Here is a 14,867-nt window from a genome sequence, read left to right as displayed (position 1 = left end):
CGTTGTTGTTAAATTAGAAAGTAGAAAAGCAGCTAAGATGATGAAAGTTACAAATGTGATCATATCAGAATATGGAAAGCATAATTACATAGTTAGTAGAGCCCTTCCAAACTGAGGTTGTTTTCACTTTTGTTTCACCCTGAGTTAAAAAGATTTAATTCAGGTACTGAAAGTTGGTAATTCTTTTAACTTCTTTTGCATTTGTCACTCATATATTTCTGGGAATTAACGTGAATATATCATCTCTTCAGTACTCAGCATTTCTGAGGTTTGTTGACTTTTACTACTACTGTGGACACTGAAGTAGAAAAATAATAAAATGTGTCTTAGATTGCAAAACAGGGCAGGAAGACCACTTAACAGATAAAGTCTTACAAGGTACCCAGAAGTAATTGGGCTCTTAGGAATCCAACCCTTGTCCCAGGATAAGTAAACCAAGATGCTCATTTATTTATATTGAGAAGTATAAATCCCAGGGAATTAGACACTCTGCATCCTTTGGTCACTGCCCAGGTAAGATGGAAATAGGTAGATGTTCTTAATCTCTGACTCTTTACAGAAGGTCGATGCCGCTGAGTTGCTCCGTTTGTACTTAAATTATGACCTTTTAGAAGAAGCTGTGGACTTGGTTTCAGAATATGTAGATGCTGTATTGGGGAAAGGACATCAGTACTTTGGAATTGAGGTAGGCATGCATACGTGTTTCTGTATTATCACTCTAATAAAGTCAGGATGTGAAAGTAGATTGAGCTATAGAATAGTGGATTTACCCTTTACTATTTGTAGTTAAACGATTAGTTATTTCGTTTTTGTTGTTTTTTAAGATTTTATTTTTCGGGTGCCTGGGTGGCTGAGTCAGTTGAGTGTCCAACTCTTGATTTCAGTTCATTTCATGATTTGACAGTTCATGGGATCGAGCCCCACATCAGCTCTGAGGTGCCAGCTTGGGATTCTCTCTCTCTCTGTCTCTCTCTCTGTCTCTCTCTCTGTCTCTCTCTGTCTCTCTCTGTCTCTCTGACCCTCACCCACTTGCATGCATTTGCACACTCTCTGTCTCAAAATAAAGAAAGAAACTTTAAGAAAAAAAAAAAAAAGGTTTTATTTTTAAGTAATGTTTACACCCAGCATGGGGCTCAACTCACAACCCCAAGATTAAGAGTTGCATGCTTCACCAACTGAGCCAGCCAGGAGGCCTCACGACTAGTTTTCCTTATAATCAGGAACTGGCACTGGAGGATTTCCCAATTTCCTGTTTATAAAATGGAAATACATTTCATTTTTCTCCATCAAAGGAACGTAGCTTTAGTTAGTATTTAGAGGAAAGAGGTAATTAAGAACAAAATGCTATTTTCTGTGTTCCAAAACTGTGCTGAATTTCTGCAAGTGTTTTCTCGTTTAATCCTTACAGCCACCTATGGGAGATTGTTTTACCCCCCCCCCCCTTTTTTTTAAACCCACAAAGAAACAGAGGTTCAAAGGTTAAGTAAGTTGCCAAAGCTCACACAGATGGTAAATGGAAGAGCCAGGTCTAAAATCTGGGTCTACAAAGCCAAGCTCTTAAACTCTCAGAAAAGTATTCAGAACTTTGAAAGGTGAGCTTTCCTTTTCCAAACTTTTCTTTCCAGTTAATTTGAATCTATATTTCAGACTGCAAATAGAAGCATTCATTGACAATTTAGAGTTTTATTGAGTGTATTTTTCCTTGATAGGCCTTAGGGTTACTTTAAGATAAGAGGTGACATGAATTTAAAAATACATTTGGGGGCGCCTGGATAGCTCAGTTGGCTAAGCATCCAACGTTGGCTCAAGTCATGATCTCATGGTTTGTGGGTTGGAGACCTGCCTCGGGCTCCATACTGACAGCTCAGAGCCTGGAGCCTACTTCAGAATCTGTCTTTCCCTCTCTCTCTCCCTCCCTTCCTCTCTCTCTCTCTCTCTCTCTCTCTCTCTCTCAAAGAATAAAAATTAAAAAAATAAAACATTAAAAAATTTTTTAAATACATTTGATTTCACTAAGAAAAGGACAAGTTTCCCAGTTGAAAAGAGAAGCGAGGGGGTGGGGGTGGTACAAATGTGTGTCTGTGTACATGTACATACATACACACACAGTTTCTTACTGTGAAAAAAAATTAGTAGTTTATGTTGTCCAAACCTATGAAACTACCCAGAAGAAATGGTCCACTTTTGAGATTTTCTTCAAATAGAAGATATTTTTCTTTCCAGTTTCCATTGTCTGCAACAGCTCCGATGGTGTGGCTCCCATACTCTTCTATTGACCAGCTTCTCCAGGCTCTGGGAGAGAACAGTGCCAACAGTCACAACATTGCTGTAAGTCGGTCCTTTCATGAGGCGGGGCAGGTGTCTTTTATGAGCCCTTGCACTAGCACTCCCACCTGAAGCTGGCTCTTCAGCTCTCAAGGATTAAGGGGAGAACAGAAAGCATTTGTTGCCCTTAACATGCTGCTCCAATCCCTTTATAAAATGATTAGTTAAATCACATGTAGTCTCTCCGGTTCTGAGAAGATAGCCAGTAATGCATTTATTAAAATACTGGTGTGATTTGCATGTTTAGAAAATTCATTAGAACAGGAGTGGGATAGTGTGTGTGAACAGTGGAATCCAATTTTATCAGTAGAATCACAGAACAGACTCCGGTACTGAATGTTGAGTAAGTGAAGCAGAGTGGCGGACATCTTTATTAGGGGGAAGCTAGTTGGTGAAGTCAAAGTGATGACTAACTTCAGTCTTTTGTTAGTCCTTGACCTATTCTGTAACGATTCCCTTCTTTTCTCCTCCAGCTGTCCCAGAAAATACTTGACAAATTGGAGGACTACCAGCAAAAAGTTGATAAAGCAACACGAGATTTATTATATCGTCGGAACTTGTGATCTGGATGATTGCCTAGCTTTTGTAACCGCTTGGTGCCTCTTAGGGCTTAAGACTTTACCCTACAGGAACCCTGGATTCCAGGACAATTTTTATACCTGCAAATGGTGTGTGCAACATCGAGTCTGCATCCTGCACAAGAGAAGAGGGCAGATGAGTCACAGAACCTGTGCTTGCTGGCGGTGCTAACACACAATTTCTGGTTCTCAACCTTGGTCTCAAACAGCTGCTTTTGTATATGATTCACAAGCTTTTTTAGAGTTTCTATTTTTTTAAACAACCGAAGACATTCTTTATCTGCAAATTGAAACCCACCCTCACTTGCCACAGTAGCTGATGGTGGTGGTTGGTTGTGGCCAACCACTGGACGCAGCCACTACAGACCCTTTCATTCTTCCTGCCACTGTCTGTATTTCAGTGGAATTATTTTGGTCCAGAACTGACATGTATTTTCTGTATTGCAAACAGAGGCTAATGATTTTGCATACTCTTTTCATTATTTATTGTGGAGTTTTTGTATGATCTTCAGTAAAGTATTAAATAACTTGCCTAAATTAAACCTAAAATTATGATCAGCTGTGAAAGAAGCTGGTTTTGAATCTGGTTCTGAGGCTAAAGTTGAGTAAACTCTTAGCTAAGAAAAAAATAGGGGATTTTACCTGCAAAAGTAACCAATTTTCAAGGTAAATTCTGTTAACTTCTATGATTTATGATAATCAAGCCGGACTTGATCATACAACTTGTCTAATAATGTATTGGACCAAAATATAAACTTTCCTGGTCGGATTCAGAGTATTCATGTCCACAGATTTGGGGGGATCATGAAAAGTAAAATCTTGGATTTTATTCTGTATATTAAAATGTATCTTTTAAGGAAATGATCTGTATATTGCTTGTATGCCCTTTGACCTCTCTTGAGTTTTTCATAAGCCTTTAATTTTTATACTATCAATACCATAATTACATTATATATTTTAAATAACAATGTGAGCTTCACTGTGGTATTGTTATTGGTAGATATTGAGATGTATGGCTCTTTTTTCATTTTAGCTCTGCCAAGATTAATGTGAAGTGTTTGATGTAATTGGGACTGGAAGAGCCCTTGCCCTGCCAGAGCTTCATAAACCCGTGTGGCTCCCAAGTATAGCAAGAAATACACATTTATAACCAAATATACACATATAAAACCAAAAGAAAGGTTTCACAGAATATGTATTTGTTGCTGTGTAACCTAACGCTTTCATGAATGACTAATGGATCATAAGCCACAGTCTGAAAAAATCAAATCCTCTTGTAGCCATTTTGGAGAACAGGAAGTAGCTTGAGACTGGCCCTGTTCCAGAAATTTAGCCACCTGTGTTGCTCATCAGAGCAGTAGCTTCCATGGTGGCAGTTCACAAGACCCTGACCAGTTTTTCCTGTTGTCAGTATTTTGGTTCAAGACCCCACCCATGCTGGAGCAAACCCAGCTCTTCTGTCCTTTTCCTTCCTTTCTTTCTTTCTTTTTTAATGTTTATTTATTTATTTTGGGGAGAGAGCATGGGGGGGGGGGGCAGAAAGAGAGGGAGAAATGGAGAATCCCAAGTAGGTTCCACACTGTCAGCACAGAGCCCAACACAGGGCTCAAACTCACAAACTGAGAGCATGACCTGAGCCAAAATCAGAGTTGGATGCTTAACCGACTGAGCCACCCAGGCACCCCTCTTCTATTTTCTCCCACCTTCTTCACTTTGGTTTCCAACCAGAACAGATGATGGAAATTCTTTCACTTCACTTTTCTCTCCACTTTAGTTCTGCATTTTTGTTTTCCTGGACTATGTGATGTTTTCATAGTCCATAGTAGCATCATTATTCCTTGTTTTTCCCACACCAAAAATTTCTGATTACAAAATGTTACTAAAAGAGTTCCTCTTGGGGAGCCTGAGTGGCTCAGTCATTAAGCATCCAGCTCTTGGTTTTGGCTCAGGTCATGATCTCACTCACGGTTTGTGAGTTTGAGCCCCACGTTGGGCTCCACACTGTCAGTGCTTGAAATTTTCTCTCTCCACTGCTCGCTCTCTCTCTCTTTCCCAAAACTTAAAAAAAAAAAAGCTCCCTCTTAACGGGCACATAGCTAGCTCAGTCAGGGGAGACACAACTCTTGATATCAGGGGATATCAGGGTTGTGAGTTTGAGCCTCACGTTGGGTGTAGAGATTACACTAAAATGAAATCCTAAAAAAAAAAAGCTGCCTCCTGTGCTCACTTCGGCAGCACATATACTGAAAATTGGAATACAGGATACAGGGGCACCTGGATGGCTCAGTCAGTTAAACGTCCAACTTCAGGTCATGATCTCATGGTTCATGGGTGTCAACACAGAGCCCGCTTCAGATCCTCTGTCCTTCCCTCTCTCTCTCTCTGCCTCTTCCCTGCTGGTTCTCTCTCTATCAAAATACATGAATAAACTTAAAAGCCACCTAGATGGCTCAGTCGGTTGGGCGTCCGACTTTGGCTCGGGTCATGAGCTCACAGTTCGCGGGTTCGAGCCCCGCGTCGGGCTCTGTGCTGACAGCTCAGAGCCTGCAGCCTGCTTCTGATTCTGTGTCTCCCTCTCTCTCTGCCCCTCCCCACTCATGCTCTGTCTCTCTCTGTCTCAGAAATAAATAAACAAAAAAAAAAAAATTGGAACAATACAGAGATTAGCATGGCCCCTATGCAAGGATGACACAAATTCGCGAAGTATTCCATTAAAAAAGAAAAAAAACAACTCCCCCCTTTTTAGTACTTAACTGCCATTAAATAAAGATAAGACTCTCAAACGGAAATTTTATCATTCTTCATGTAACAAGGTGTAACTGATAAGGTCCCTACCTTAACAGCCTGTGACAATAAAATATTTCCTGTGGATAATAGAATTGATGATATACATGAGTTTCATATTGACCATTCTTACCAAGTTTATCACTGATTTTTGTGACCTTCCAAGAAAAGCTAATCTGTTCTATAAATACATTGTGCATTGTCACCTCTGCCAGTCGTCCTCACTAAAACACTCGAGAATCCCGGGGGTCACCTCTCACCAGCTCACTATGGGTTTTTCTCTCCCCATTCTGATTCCCTCCCAAAGTCCAGGCTGTGTTGTCTCTTAAAACTGAAACTGCGCCGAGCACTTAGGAGTAAAGAAAAACAAAAGCTTAAAAAAAAAAAAATTGGATGTAAATTTTTAAAAATAAAAAGTTACAAGATATGGAAGGTTCTAGAAAATACGGACTGTGTGCATCCCCATAGATTGTACTATTTGCCCACCCTTTGGGTGCCAGGCTGTTCTGATGTGGCTGATACCAATATTCCCCTCATGGCGGGGGGGGGGGGGGGGTAATATAAATGTAAATGAGATTTCTGTTTAATCAATAAGTGAAAAGTCTTATTACAGTCTATAACAATTACCCTAATTTACCTCAACCTGGTGCATTTAAAAAAAAATGTTTATGTTTTTATTTATTTGAGGAGAAAGAGAGGGAGACACAGAAACCAAAGCAGGCTCCAGGCTCTGAGCTGTCAGCACAGAGCCTGATGTGGGGCTTGAACCCACAAACCTTGAGATCATGATCTGAGCTGAAGTGGAATGCTTAACCGACTGAGCCACCCAGGTGCCCCCATTTTTATAGATAGAACACAGTATGATAGAATACAGTATAATAGAAAGAACACAGTATAATAGAAATTTCTAAAGTGTTCTTTAATCTTCACAGTTCTTTCCAATTTTGTCTGTACCTAGAAACAGTCCTGTATTAATGTTTTTTCACAAACTGAGACCTTAATAAGTAACTCATTAACCCCAATCTACAAGAATATACCTTTCCACATCTGTATGGAATTCCGTCATCAAAAGACGAATTTATTGTTCAAATAACCTATGGCTGTCTGTATACACTAAAAATAGCTATTTCTTCCAGTAAGTGAGGTTTCATGGTTTAAATGAACTTCTATAAAACAAGTCAAATAGTGTAGTATAATAAAGAATGTATCTGGTTGGGGCACTTGGTTGGCTCAGTCAACAAAGCATGGTGACTCTTGATCTGGCGGTCATGAGTTCGAGCCCCATGTTGGGTGTAAAGATTACTTGAAAAATATTTATATATATATGTTTGTGGGGTGCCTAGATGGCTCAGTCAGTTAAGTGTCCAATTCTAGATTTTGGCTCTGGTCATAATCTCACGGTTAGTGAGTTTAAGCCCCGAATAGGGCTCCACACTGGCAGTGTGGAGCCTGCTTGGGATTCTCTCTCTCTGCCCTTCTCCAAGTCACTTTCTCTCTCTCTTAAAGTAAATAATTTTAAGAAAAAGAATATATATATGTGTGTATATATATATGTGTGTATATATATATGTGTATATATATGTGTATATATATATGTGTATATATATATGTGTATATATATATGTGTATATATATGTGTATATATATATATATACACATATACATATATATATTTGTGTATATGTATATATAACATATATATGGGTGCCTGGGTTGCTCAGTTGGTTAAGCGTCCTGCTTTGGCTCAGGTCATGGTTTTACGGTTCATGATTTCCAGTCCCATGTTGGGCTTGTGCTGATGGCACAGAGCCTGCTTCAGATTCCCTGACTCCCTCTCTCTCTGCCCCTCCCTTGCTTGCGCTCTCTTTCGAAATAAACGAACACTTAAAAAATACATGTATAGGGGCACCTGGGTGTCTCAGTCTGTTAAGCCTCTGACTTTGGCTCAGATCATGATCTCATGTGAGTCTGAGCCCCACGCTGGCCTCAGCACTGAAAGTGCAGAGTCTGCCTAGGATTCTCTCTCCCTCTATCTGCCCCTTCCCCACTTGCGTGCTCTCTCTCACACGCACAAAACTAAACTTAAAAAATACACGTATATGTATACACATATAGATAGAAGTCTTTGTTATGCTAATCAGGTGAGTAGAGGGGGACCCTTAGATAAGTTCAGAATAGGGCCAGTTACCAAGAAGACCAACCCTGTGATGGTGAATCTAGAGTTGGAACTTTGGGCCAGGCCAACCTCCTGGGAAGACTGGGAACCGGAGATGGAGTTCATCGGTCACACTGGGCAATGATTTAATCAACTGTGCCTGTATAATGAAGTCCCAGTAAAAGCTGTACACCAAGGCTGAACAGAGCATCCTGGTTAAGGAACATTTCGTTGTGCCTGGAGGAGTGACATGCCCTAACTCTACGGGGGGGCAGGCAGCATGGGAGCACTGTGCTCCCTCCCAGACTTCCCCCCCATGTTTATCTTTTATAATAAAAGTGTAGGGGCACCTGGGTGGCTCAGTTGGTTGAGCGTCCGACTTTGGCTCAGGTCATGATCTCATGGTTCGTGAGTTTGAGCCCCACATGGGGTTCTGTGCTGACGGCTCAGAGCCTGGAGTCTGTTTCGGATTCAGATTCTGTGTCTCCCTCTCTCTCTGCCCCTCCCCCGTTCATGCTCTGTCTCTCTCTGTCTCAAAAATAAACATTTAAAAAGAAAATTTTTAAGTGTAATTGTAAGTATAGAGCTTTCCTGAGTTCTGTGAATGGATCTAGAGAATTATCGAACTTGTTGAGGTCGTGGGAACCCCCAATCTTATAGCCAGTCCAAAGTGTGAGTGTCCTGGGAAATCTGAGAGCTGGCTTCTGAAGTAAGGGCAGTCTTGTGGGGGAAGTGAGCCTATAGAATCTGATGCTAAATCCCTAAGGGGGGGGGGGGGAGGCGGTGCTTATTGTCAGAATTGAATTGATCAAAGTGCACCCAGTTGGGAGTGAGACTGATAAAATTTAGATCACACACACACACACACACACACACACACAGCTTCATTCTACCCTACTAAAGCTGAGACTTCTGTAGACAGTCCATTTCTATAGGTGACCTCCTGAAGTTCCAAAACCTAGAGCTTTAAAATGAATTCAGGAAGGTCAACTTTTGACGTTAACATCAAATACTGAGTAAAGACATCACCCCATTGCACATCAAATAATAATTATAATTAAATATATATTTAATATGTAAACACACATCTATTTATGGAAGTTTATTTATTTTGAGAGAAGAGAGTGAGAGAGAGAGAACACATACAGGTGGGAGAAGGACAGAGACAGAGGAAGAGAGAATCCCAAGCAGGCTCTGCACTGTCAGTGCGGGGCTCGATGCAAGGCTTGAACTCAAGAACTGTGAGATCATGACCTGAGCCAAAGTCTTACACTTAACTGACTGAACCACTCAGGGGCCCCTGAAAATGTTTGTTTACTTAAACGATTGTTCTTCCTAGGTTTTACTTGTCAAATGTCAGCCCTGATCATTTGGTTTTACTGAAACAACATTATCACCACAACCAAAAAATCTCAGTAATTCCAGAGGTGCTTAAGTCCCCAGTAAACAGGAATCAGGCCTGATTTTTCTTTAAAGGGAGTAACTTTGACCACTTTTAGTCTAGATATATGCAAACTTTTCTGTAAAGAGCCAGATAACATTTCAGCCTTTGTAATCTAAATATGGTCTCTCTCACACATTCTTTGATTTTGTTGTTTGTAGGACCCTTTAATTTTTTTTTAGTGTTTATTTATTTTTGAGAGAGAGAGAGAGAGTGAACAGGGGAGGAGAAGAGAGATAGGGAAACAGAATCAGAAGCAGGCTCCAGGCTCTGAGCTGTCAGCACAGAGCCCAATGCAGGGCTCGAACTCACAAGCTGTGAGATCATGACCTGAGCTGAATTCAGACGCTTAACTGACTGAGCCACCCAGGAGCCCCTTTGTAGGACCCTTTAAAAGGTCTGCTTTAGGGGTGTCTGGGTGGCTCAGTCGGTTGAGCTTCCAACTCTTGATTCCAGCTCAGATCATGATCCCAGGATCATGGGACTGAGACCTTCATCAGGCTCCGTGCTCAGTGTGGAGACTGCTTGGGATTCTCTTTCTTTCTCTCTCTCTCCGTAGAATACAATACAATACAATACAATACAATACAATACAATACAATACAATACAATACAATACAATACAATAGAGGTGCCTAAGTGCTCAGTTGGTTAAGCATCCAACTTTGGCTCAGGTCATGATCTCACAGTTCATGAGTTTGAGCCCCGCATTGGGCTCTCTGTTGTCAGCACAGAGCCTGCTTTGGATCCTCTGTCCCCCTTTCTCTCTGCCCCTCCCCTGTTCATTCTCTCTCTCTCTCTCTCTCTCTCTCTCTCTCTCTCTCTCTCTCTCTCTCTCAAATAAATAAATATAAACTCTAAAGGGGTGTCTGGGTGGCTCAGTCAGTTGAGCATCCGACTTTGGCTCAGGTCAGGAGCTCACAGTTCCTGAGTTTGAGCCCTGCCTCAGGCTCTGTGCTGTCAGCTTGGAGCATGCTCTCTGCCCCTCCCTCACTCATTCTCTCTCTCTCTCTCTCTCTCTCTCTCTCTCTCTCTCTGTCTCTGTCTCAAATAAACATTAGGGGCACCTGGGTGGCTCAGTCAGTTGAGCGTCTGACTCCAGCTTAGGTCATGATCTCATGGTCCATGAATTCAAGCCCCTCATTGGGTTCCGTGCTGACAGCTCAGGGCCTGGAGCCTGCTTCGGATTCTGTGTCTCCCTCTCTCTCTGCCACTCTCCCATTCGCACTCTGTCTCTCTCTGCCTCTCAAAAATAAAGAAAGGTAATAATAAAAAAAAAAAAAAGCTTTTTTAAATAAATAAATAAACATTAAAAAAACAAAAAACTTTAAGGGGCTCCTGGGTGGCTCAGTAAGTTAAGCGTCTGACTTCAGCTCAGGTCATGATCTCACAGTTTGCAAGTCTGAGCCCTGCATTGGGTTCTGTGCTGACAGCTCAGAGCCTGGAACCTGCTTCACACTCTGTATCTCCCTCTCTCCCTCCCTAGCTTGTACTCTCTGTCTCTCAATCAATCAATCAATCAAACTTTAAAAATAATTATAATAAAATAAACAAATAAAAATAAAATAAAAGGTCTGATATAGCTATAATTTGCCTACTCCTGGTCCAGATCCCTAACACCTTCTCTGAGGGCAATAACAGCAGACTCTGTCTCCTTCAAAAGCCAGTGGTTCTCAACCCTGGCTAAGCATTAGAATACTATAAAAAGTTTTAAAAAAAATAATTCATAGGTGTGCCCGACTGGCTTAGTCAGAGGAGCATGCAACTCTTGATCTCAGGGTCATGAGTTAGAGCCCCACGATGGGTGCAGAGATTATTATAAATACATACATACATACACACAGACAGACAGACATAATTGATATTGGGATGCCTGACTGGCTGGCTCAGCCAGTAGAACATGCAGCTCTTGATCTTGGAGTCCACGCTGGGCATACAGCTTACTTGAAAAGAAAATTTGATATGGGTGGGCACCTGGGTGGCTCAGTCAGTTAAGCATCAGACTTTGGCTCAGGTCATGATCTCACAGTTTGGGCGTTGAGCCCCTCGTCGGACTCTCTGCTGTCAGTTGGGGGCTGCTTTGGATCCTCTGTCCCTCCCTCTCCTTCAGCCCCTCCCCCGTTGGTTCTCTCTCTCCCTCTCTCTTTCTTTCAAAAATAAATAAATAAACTTTAAAAATTCTTTCAAATAAATAAATGCATATTTAAAAAAAATTTTTTTAACGTTTATTTATTTTTGAGACAGAGAGAGACAGAGCATGAACGGGGGAGGGTCAGAGAGAGAGGGAGACACAGAATCTGAAACAGGCTCCAGGCTCTGAGCAGTCAGCACAGAGCCCGACGCGGGGCTCGAATTCACGGACCGCGAGATCATGACCTGAGCCAAAGTCGGATGCTTAACCGACTGAGCCACCCAGGTGCCCCAATAAATGCATATTTGAAAAAAAATTGATATGAGCTCTGTACTCCCACCCCCAATCCAACTGATTCCAATTTTTATATTGCTTTAGCGCTATCCAGATGGTTTTATGAAGAGACAGCATTGAGAACCATGGTTATAAATATTACAGTTATTTCAGTCACCTCCAGAAATATAAGTTCCCCAAGAAAAAAACCTTTCCCATTTCTGTGCACTGTGATTTAGCTCATAATCTCAACTTGGTTCCAGCCAGTTTTATAATAGGATCTAGATTTTTGTAAAAGGCTGATTAATAATAATAGCTACCATATAACGATTGCTTATTTTGTTCTTTGTACGAGGCAAAGATCTTAAAACTATGTTCTAATTTAAACTTCACGGCTACCCTAAGAATACTGTTACTAGCACATTGTATAGCTGCTGAAACAAAATTTAGGGTTGTTAAGAAACTTATCCTGGGTGCCTGGGTGGCTTAGTCGGTTAAGCATCCGACTTTGGCTCAGATCATGATCTCACAGTTTGTGAGTTCTAGCCCCACATTGGGCTCTGTGCTGACAGCTCAGAGCCTGGAGCCTGCTTTGGATTCTGTCTCCCTCTCTCTCTCCCTCCCCCGCTTATGACCTGTCTTTCTCTCTCAAAACAAACACTAAAAAAGTAAAAAGAAACTTATCCAAGCAACCACATCTGGAAGGTGCAGAGGGTGTTTTTGAACCAAGATGTTTGGCTTCAGAACTCCTATGCACAACTACTATATTTCAATGCCTCTTCCCTAAGAAATGTCAGAAAACTGATAATAGCTTCAAAGCAGCAAATTATCCTGTTTCTAGCTAATTTTTCAGAAATTTGGGGAGTCTAATCTCACACTAATCCAGATATTTCTCCCATAGGCAAGAAAGAATTCTTGCTACTTATTTCAAGTTTGTACATGTTTACATACTATATTCAGTAAAAAAATTGAGTGCTTATGTTCCAGAAAGTGTGTTTCGTAAACAGGGAACAAACTGGGTAAGTCACGGTTTTCATGGCTTTTACATCCAAAAACTGGCTGGCTCAGTCAAAAGAGCCTGTGGCTCTTGACCACAAGGTCATGAGTTCAAGTCCCATGTTGGGTGTAGAAATTATAAAAAAAAAAAAAAAAAAAAAAATGGCGGTGCCTGGCTGTCTCAGTCAGTAGAGCATAGCAATCTTGATGTCAGGGTTGTAAGTTCCAGCCCCATGTTAGGTGTAGAGATTACTTAAAAATAAAATCTTTAAAAAAAGAAAATTTGAGGGGTTATCTATACATTAGGGGTTATCTACCATACAAGGTTGTGGTGAGAAAATACAATTTTACGTGTAAAGCGCTTAGGCAGTGAGTGCCTCACACACAGTTAAGTGCTCAGTGAACGTTAGTTTACGGAATCTCGAGTGCACTAGGTCTTGAGTAATGGAGAATTTCCCATTGCGATGCTGTATTCCAGCTAGCGTCCAAGTGGCTGACTCCAGAGGAGGGAAGAAGGGGAGAGGGAGGGGAAGAGTGCTAAAGGACGATGAAGCAGGTTGAGGATACCAATGGGCCAGATTGGGAAAGCTGTAAACCACCGCAACAATTTAGGACTTTCCCTCTTATGAAGTACAATGTCTAGTGATTTTTTTTCCAGCTGGTAAGTAACCCAATGAGACATCAGATTTGTGCTCTAAGAAAACTTACAAAAGCATAAAAGACCCACTATTTTATTCAGTGTTCAACATTACACCCCAAGTAACCCACAATAATCAGGACGAAACTCGGCAGGACTCGGAAAGCACGGCAACTTCCCAAGGCACACATACACACCAAAAAAAACCAACCGCAGGCAGAGAATAGGGACAAGATGGAGGACAAGGGGCATAAAGAAAAGACTCCGCAAAAGACGCATGGGTGGAGTTCGTAATGGGAAGTCGTTCTAACTCAGGCTCTTCCGCGCTATTGGCTTGACTCTCACTCTTTTTCCTTTTCCACTGGCTACTGGCTCCTTCAATGGATCAAAACAGCCAATCGCCTAGCACCGTGGGTAAAGCCCGCCCTGCCTCCCTGGAAGGAGGAGCCAGAATAGCGTACAGGACCCAGGGCGCTTGCGCGGGCGCGCGCTCCGCCGGTTAAAAGCAGATTCTCTGAGGAGGCGGTGTCGCGGTGCATGAATATTGATTACGCAGCGCCGCGCCGAGCGCCCGCCCCTCTCGGCTGCCCGACGCTCGCGGCTCGCGCTCAGGCTCGCGATGGGGAAGAAGTCCCGGGCGGTACCCGGCCGCAGGCCTATTCTGCAGCTCTCTCCGCCGGGTCCCCGTAGCAGCACCCCGGGAAGGGACCCGGAGCCGGAACCCGACACGGAGCCGGATTCGACGGCGGCGGCGCCCAGCCAGCCAGCTCCGGCGGCGCCACCGACGACGACGACGACGACCACGGTGACTACTGCCGCCGCGGCCCCAGACGACTCGCCTTCAGAAGGTAAAGGTGCGCGAGGGAACTCCGGCACCTAGGTGGGGCTTCCGAAACTCGAGCTCGGGGCTTGCGGCCTAGGGCAGGGCCCTGGGAGGAAGAGAAACCCGGGCGGGCGGGCTTGCTCCGCATCCGAGGCCTGCTGCGTGGGTCCCGAGGGGAGGACCGATGTGGGCCCCAAAGGCGGCGGAAGGGGCCGGCGGCGCCGCGCGCGGCCCGCCCGCCCGAGGGGCGCCATCTCTGGTGCAGGGGTTGGCCTGGCCTCCCGAGTCTCCTCAGCGTCGGCGCTCGGGTTTGCATAACTTCAGGGGATATTTGTGAGAGTCCGGGCTTCGCTTCCGAGGCCTGGAGATAGGAAACCTGCCCTTTTCTACACGTCCTGTGCTTTTACCTTCGTTTTTGTTGAAACTGAGAGGGACCCTTTAGAAGTGAGTACGCCCATTTTATTATGCCAGCCAAAGCGAACGTAACTCCAAATGGGTAGGTAACCCCAAAATGCCTGCAGAAGTGGCGCTTGTGGGTTCCCAAGTACTTGTTGGTTTCTCCCCGGAATGGTTGTTGGATTAAGAGTAACTGTTCAGCGCGCTGCTACGGGGCCAGACGCCCGAGATGCCGGGACCTTTTCAGGCGCTAAAATAACCCCTTGGTAGTTACTGTAGGGGGGAAAAAATGCTATGGCTAGCCTTGCTTATTTTTATTTTATTTTAT

At 43.1% G+C, this 14,867-nt stretch overlaps 2 protein-coding genes and 1 pseudogene across 4 annotated transcripts in view; all 3 read left to right on the top strand.

Annotated features, from left to right (window-relative positions):
- Positions 1 to 4,329, top strand: part of NUP160 (nucleoporin 160) — a 51,733-nt gene extending 47,404 nt beyond the window's left edge. Inside the window, exons 34-36 of the mRNA XM_015537557.2 lie at positions 560 to 685; positions 2,224 to 2,328; positions 2,799 to 4,329. Of these exons, the coding sequence (XP_015393043.2) occupies positions 560 to 685; positions 2,224 to 2,328; positions 2,799 to 2,888 (321 nt within the window). The 3' untranslated portion in view covers positions 2,889 to 4,329. The remainder of the gene's footprint in view (positions 1 to 559; positions 686 to 2,223; positions 2,329 to 2,798) is intronic.
- Positions 4,330 to 5,538: 1,209 nt separating this feature from the next.
- Positions 5,539 to 5,621, top strand: LOC122231581 (annotated as a pseudogene).
- An 8,271-nt stretch (positions 5,622 to 13,892) lies between these two features.
- Positions 13,893 to 14,867, top strand: part of FNBP4 (formin binding protein 4) — a 44,547-nt gene continuing 43,572 nt past the window's right edge. Inside the window, exon 1 of one of the 3 annotated variants that reach the window (XM_042957713.1) lies at positions 13,893 to 14,168. In XM_042957713.1, coding sequence (XP_042813647.1) covers positions 13,940 to 14,168 — 229 coding nt within the window. In that variant the 5' untranslated portion in view covers positions 13,893 to 13,939. Of the gene's footprint in view, positions 14,175 to 14,247; positions 14,588 to 14,867 lie in introns of those variants that run through there. The other 2 variants (XM_042957712.1, XM_042957714.1) reach the window with 2 other exon arrangements.

Source organism: Panthera tigris, chromosome D1 (assembly GCF_018350195.1).
Source record: "Panthera tigris isolate Pti1 chromosome D1, P.tigris_Pti1_mat1.1, whole genome shotgun sequence".
NCBI lineage: Eukaryota > Metazoa > Chordata > Mammalia > Carnivora > Felidae > Panthera > Panthera tigris.
Note: the sequence above shows the minus strand (reverse complement) of the source record. Positions and strands in the feature narration are given on the sequence as shown.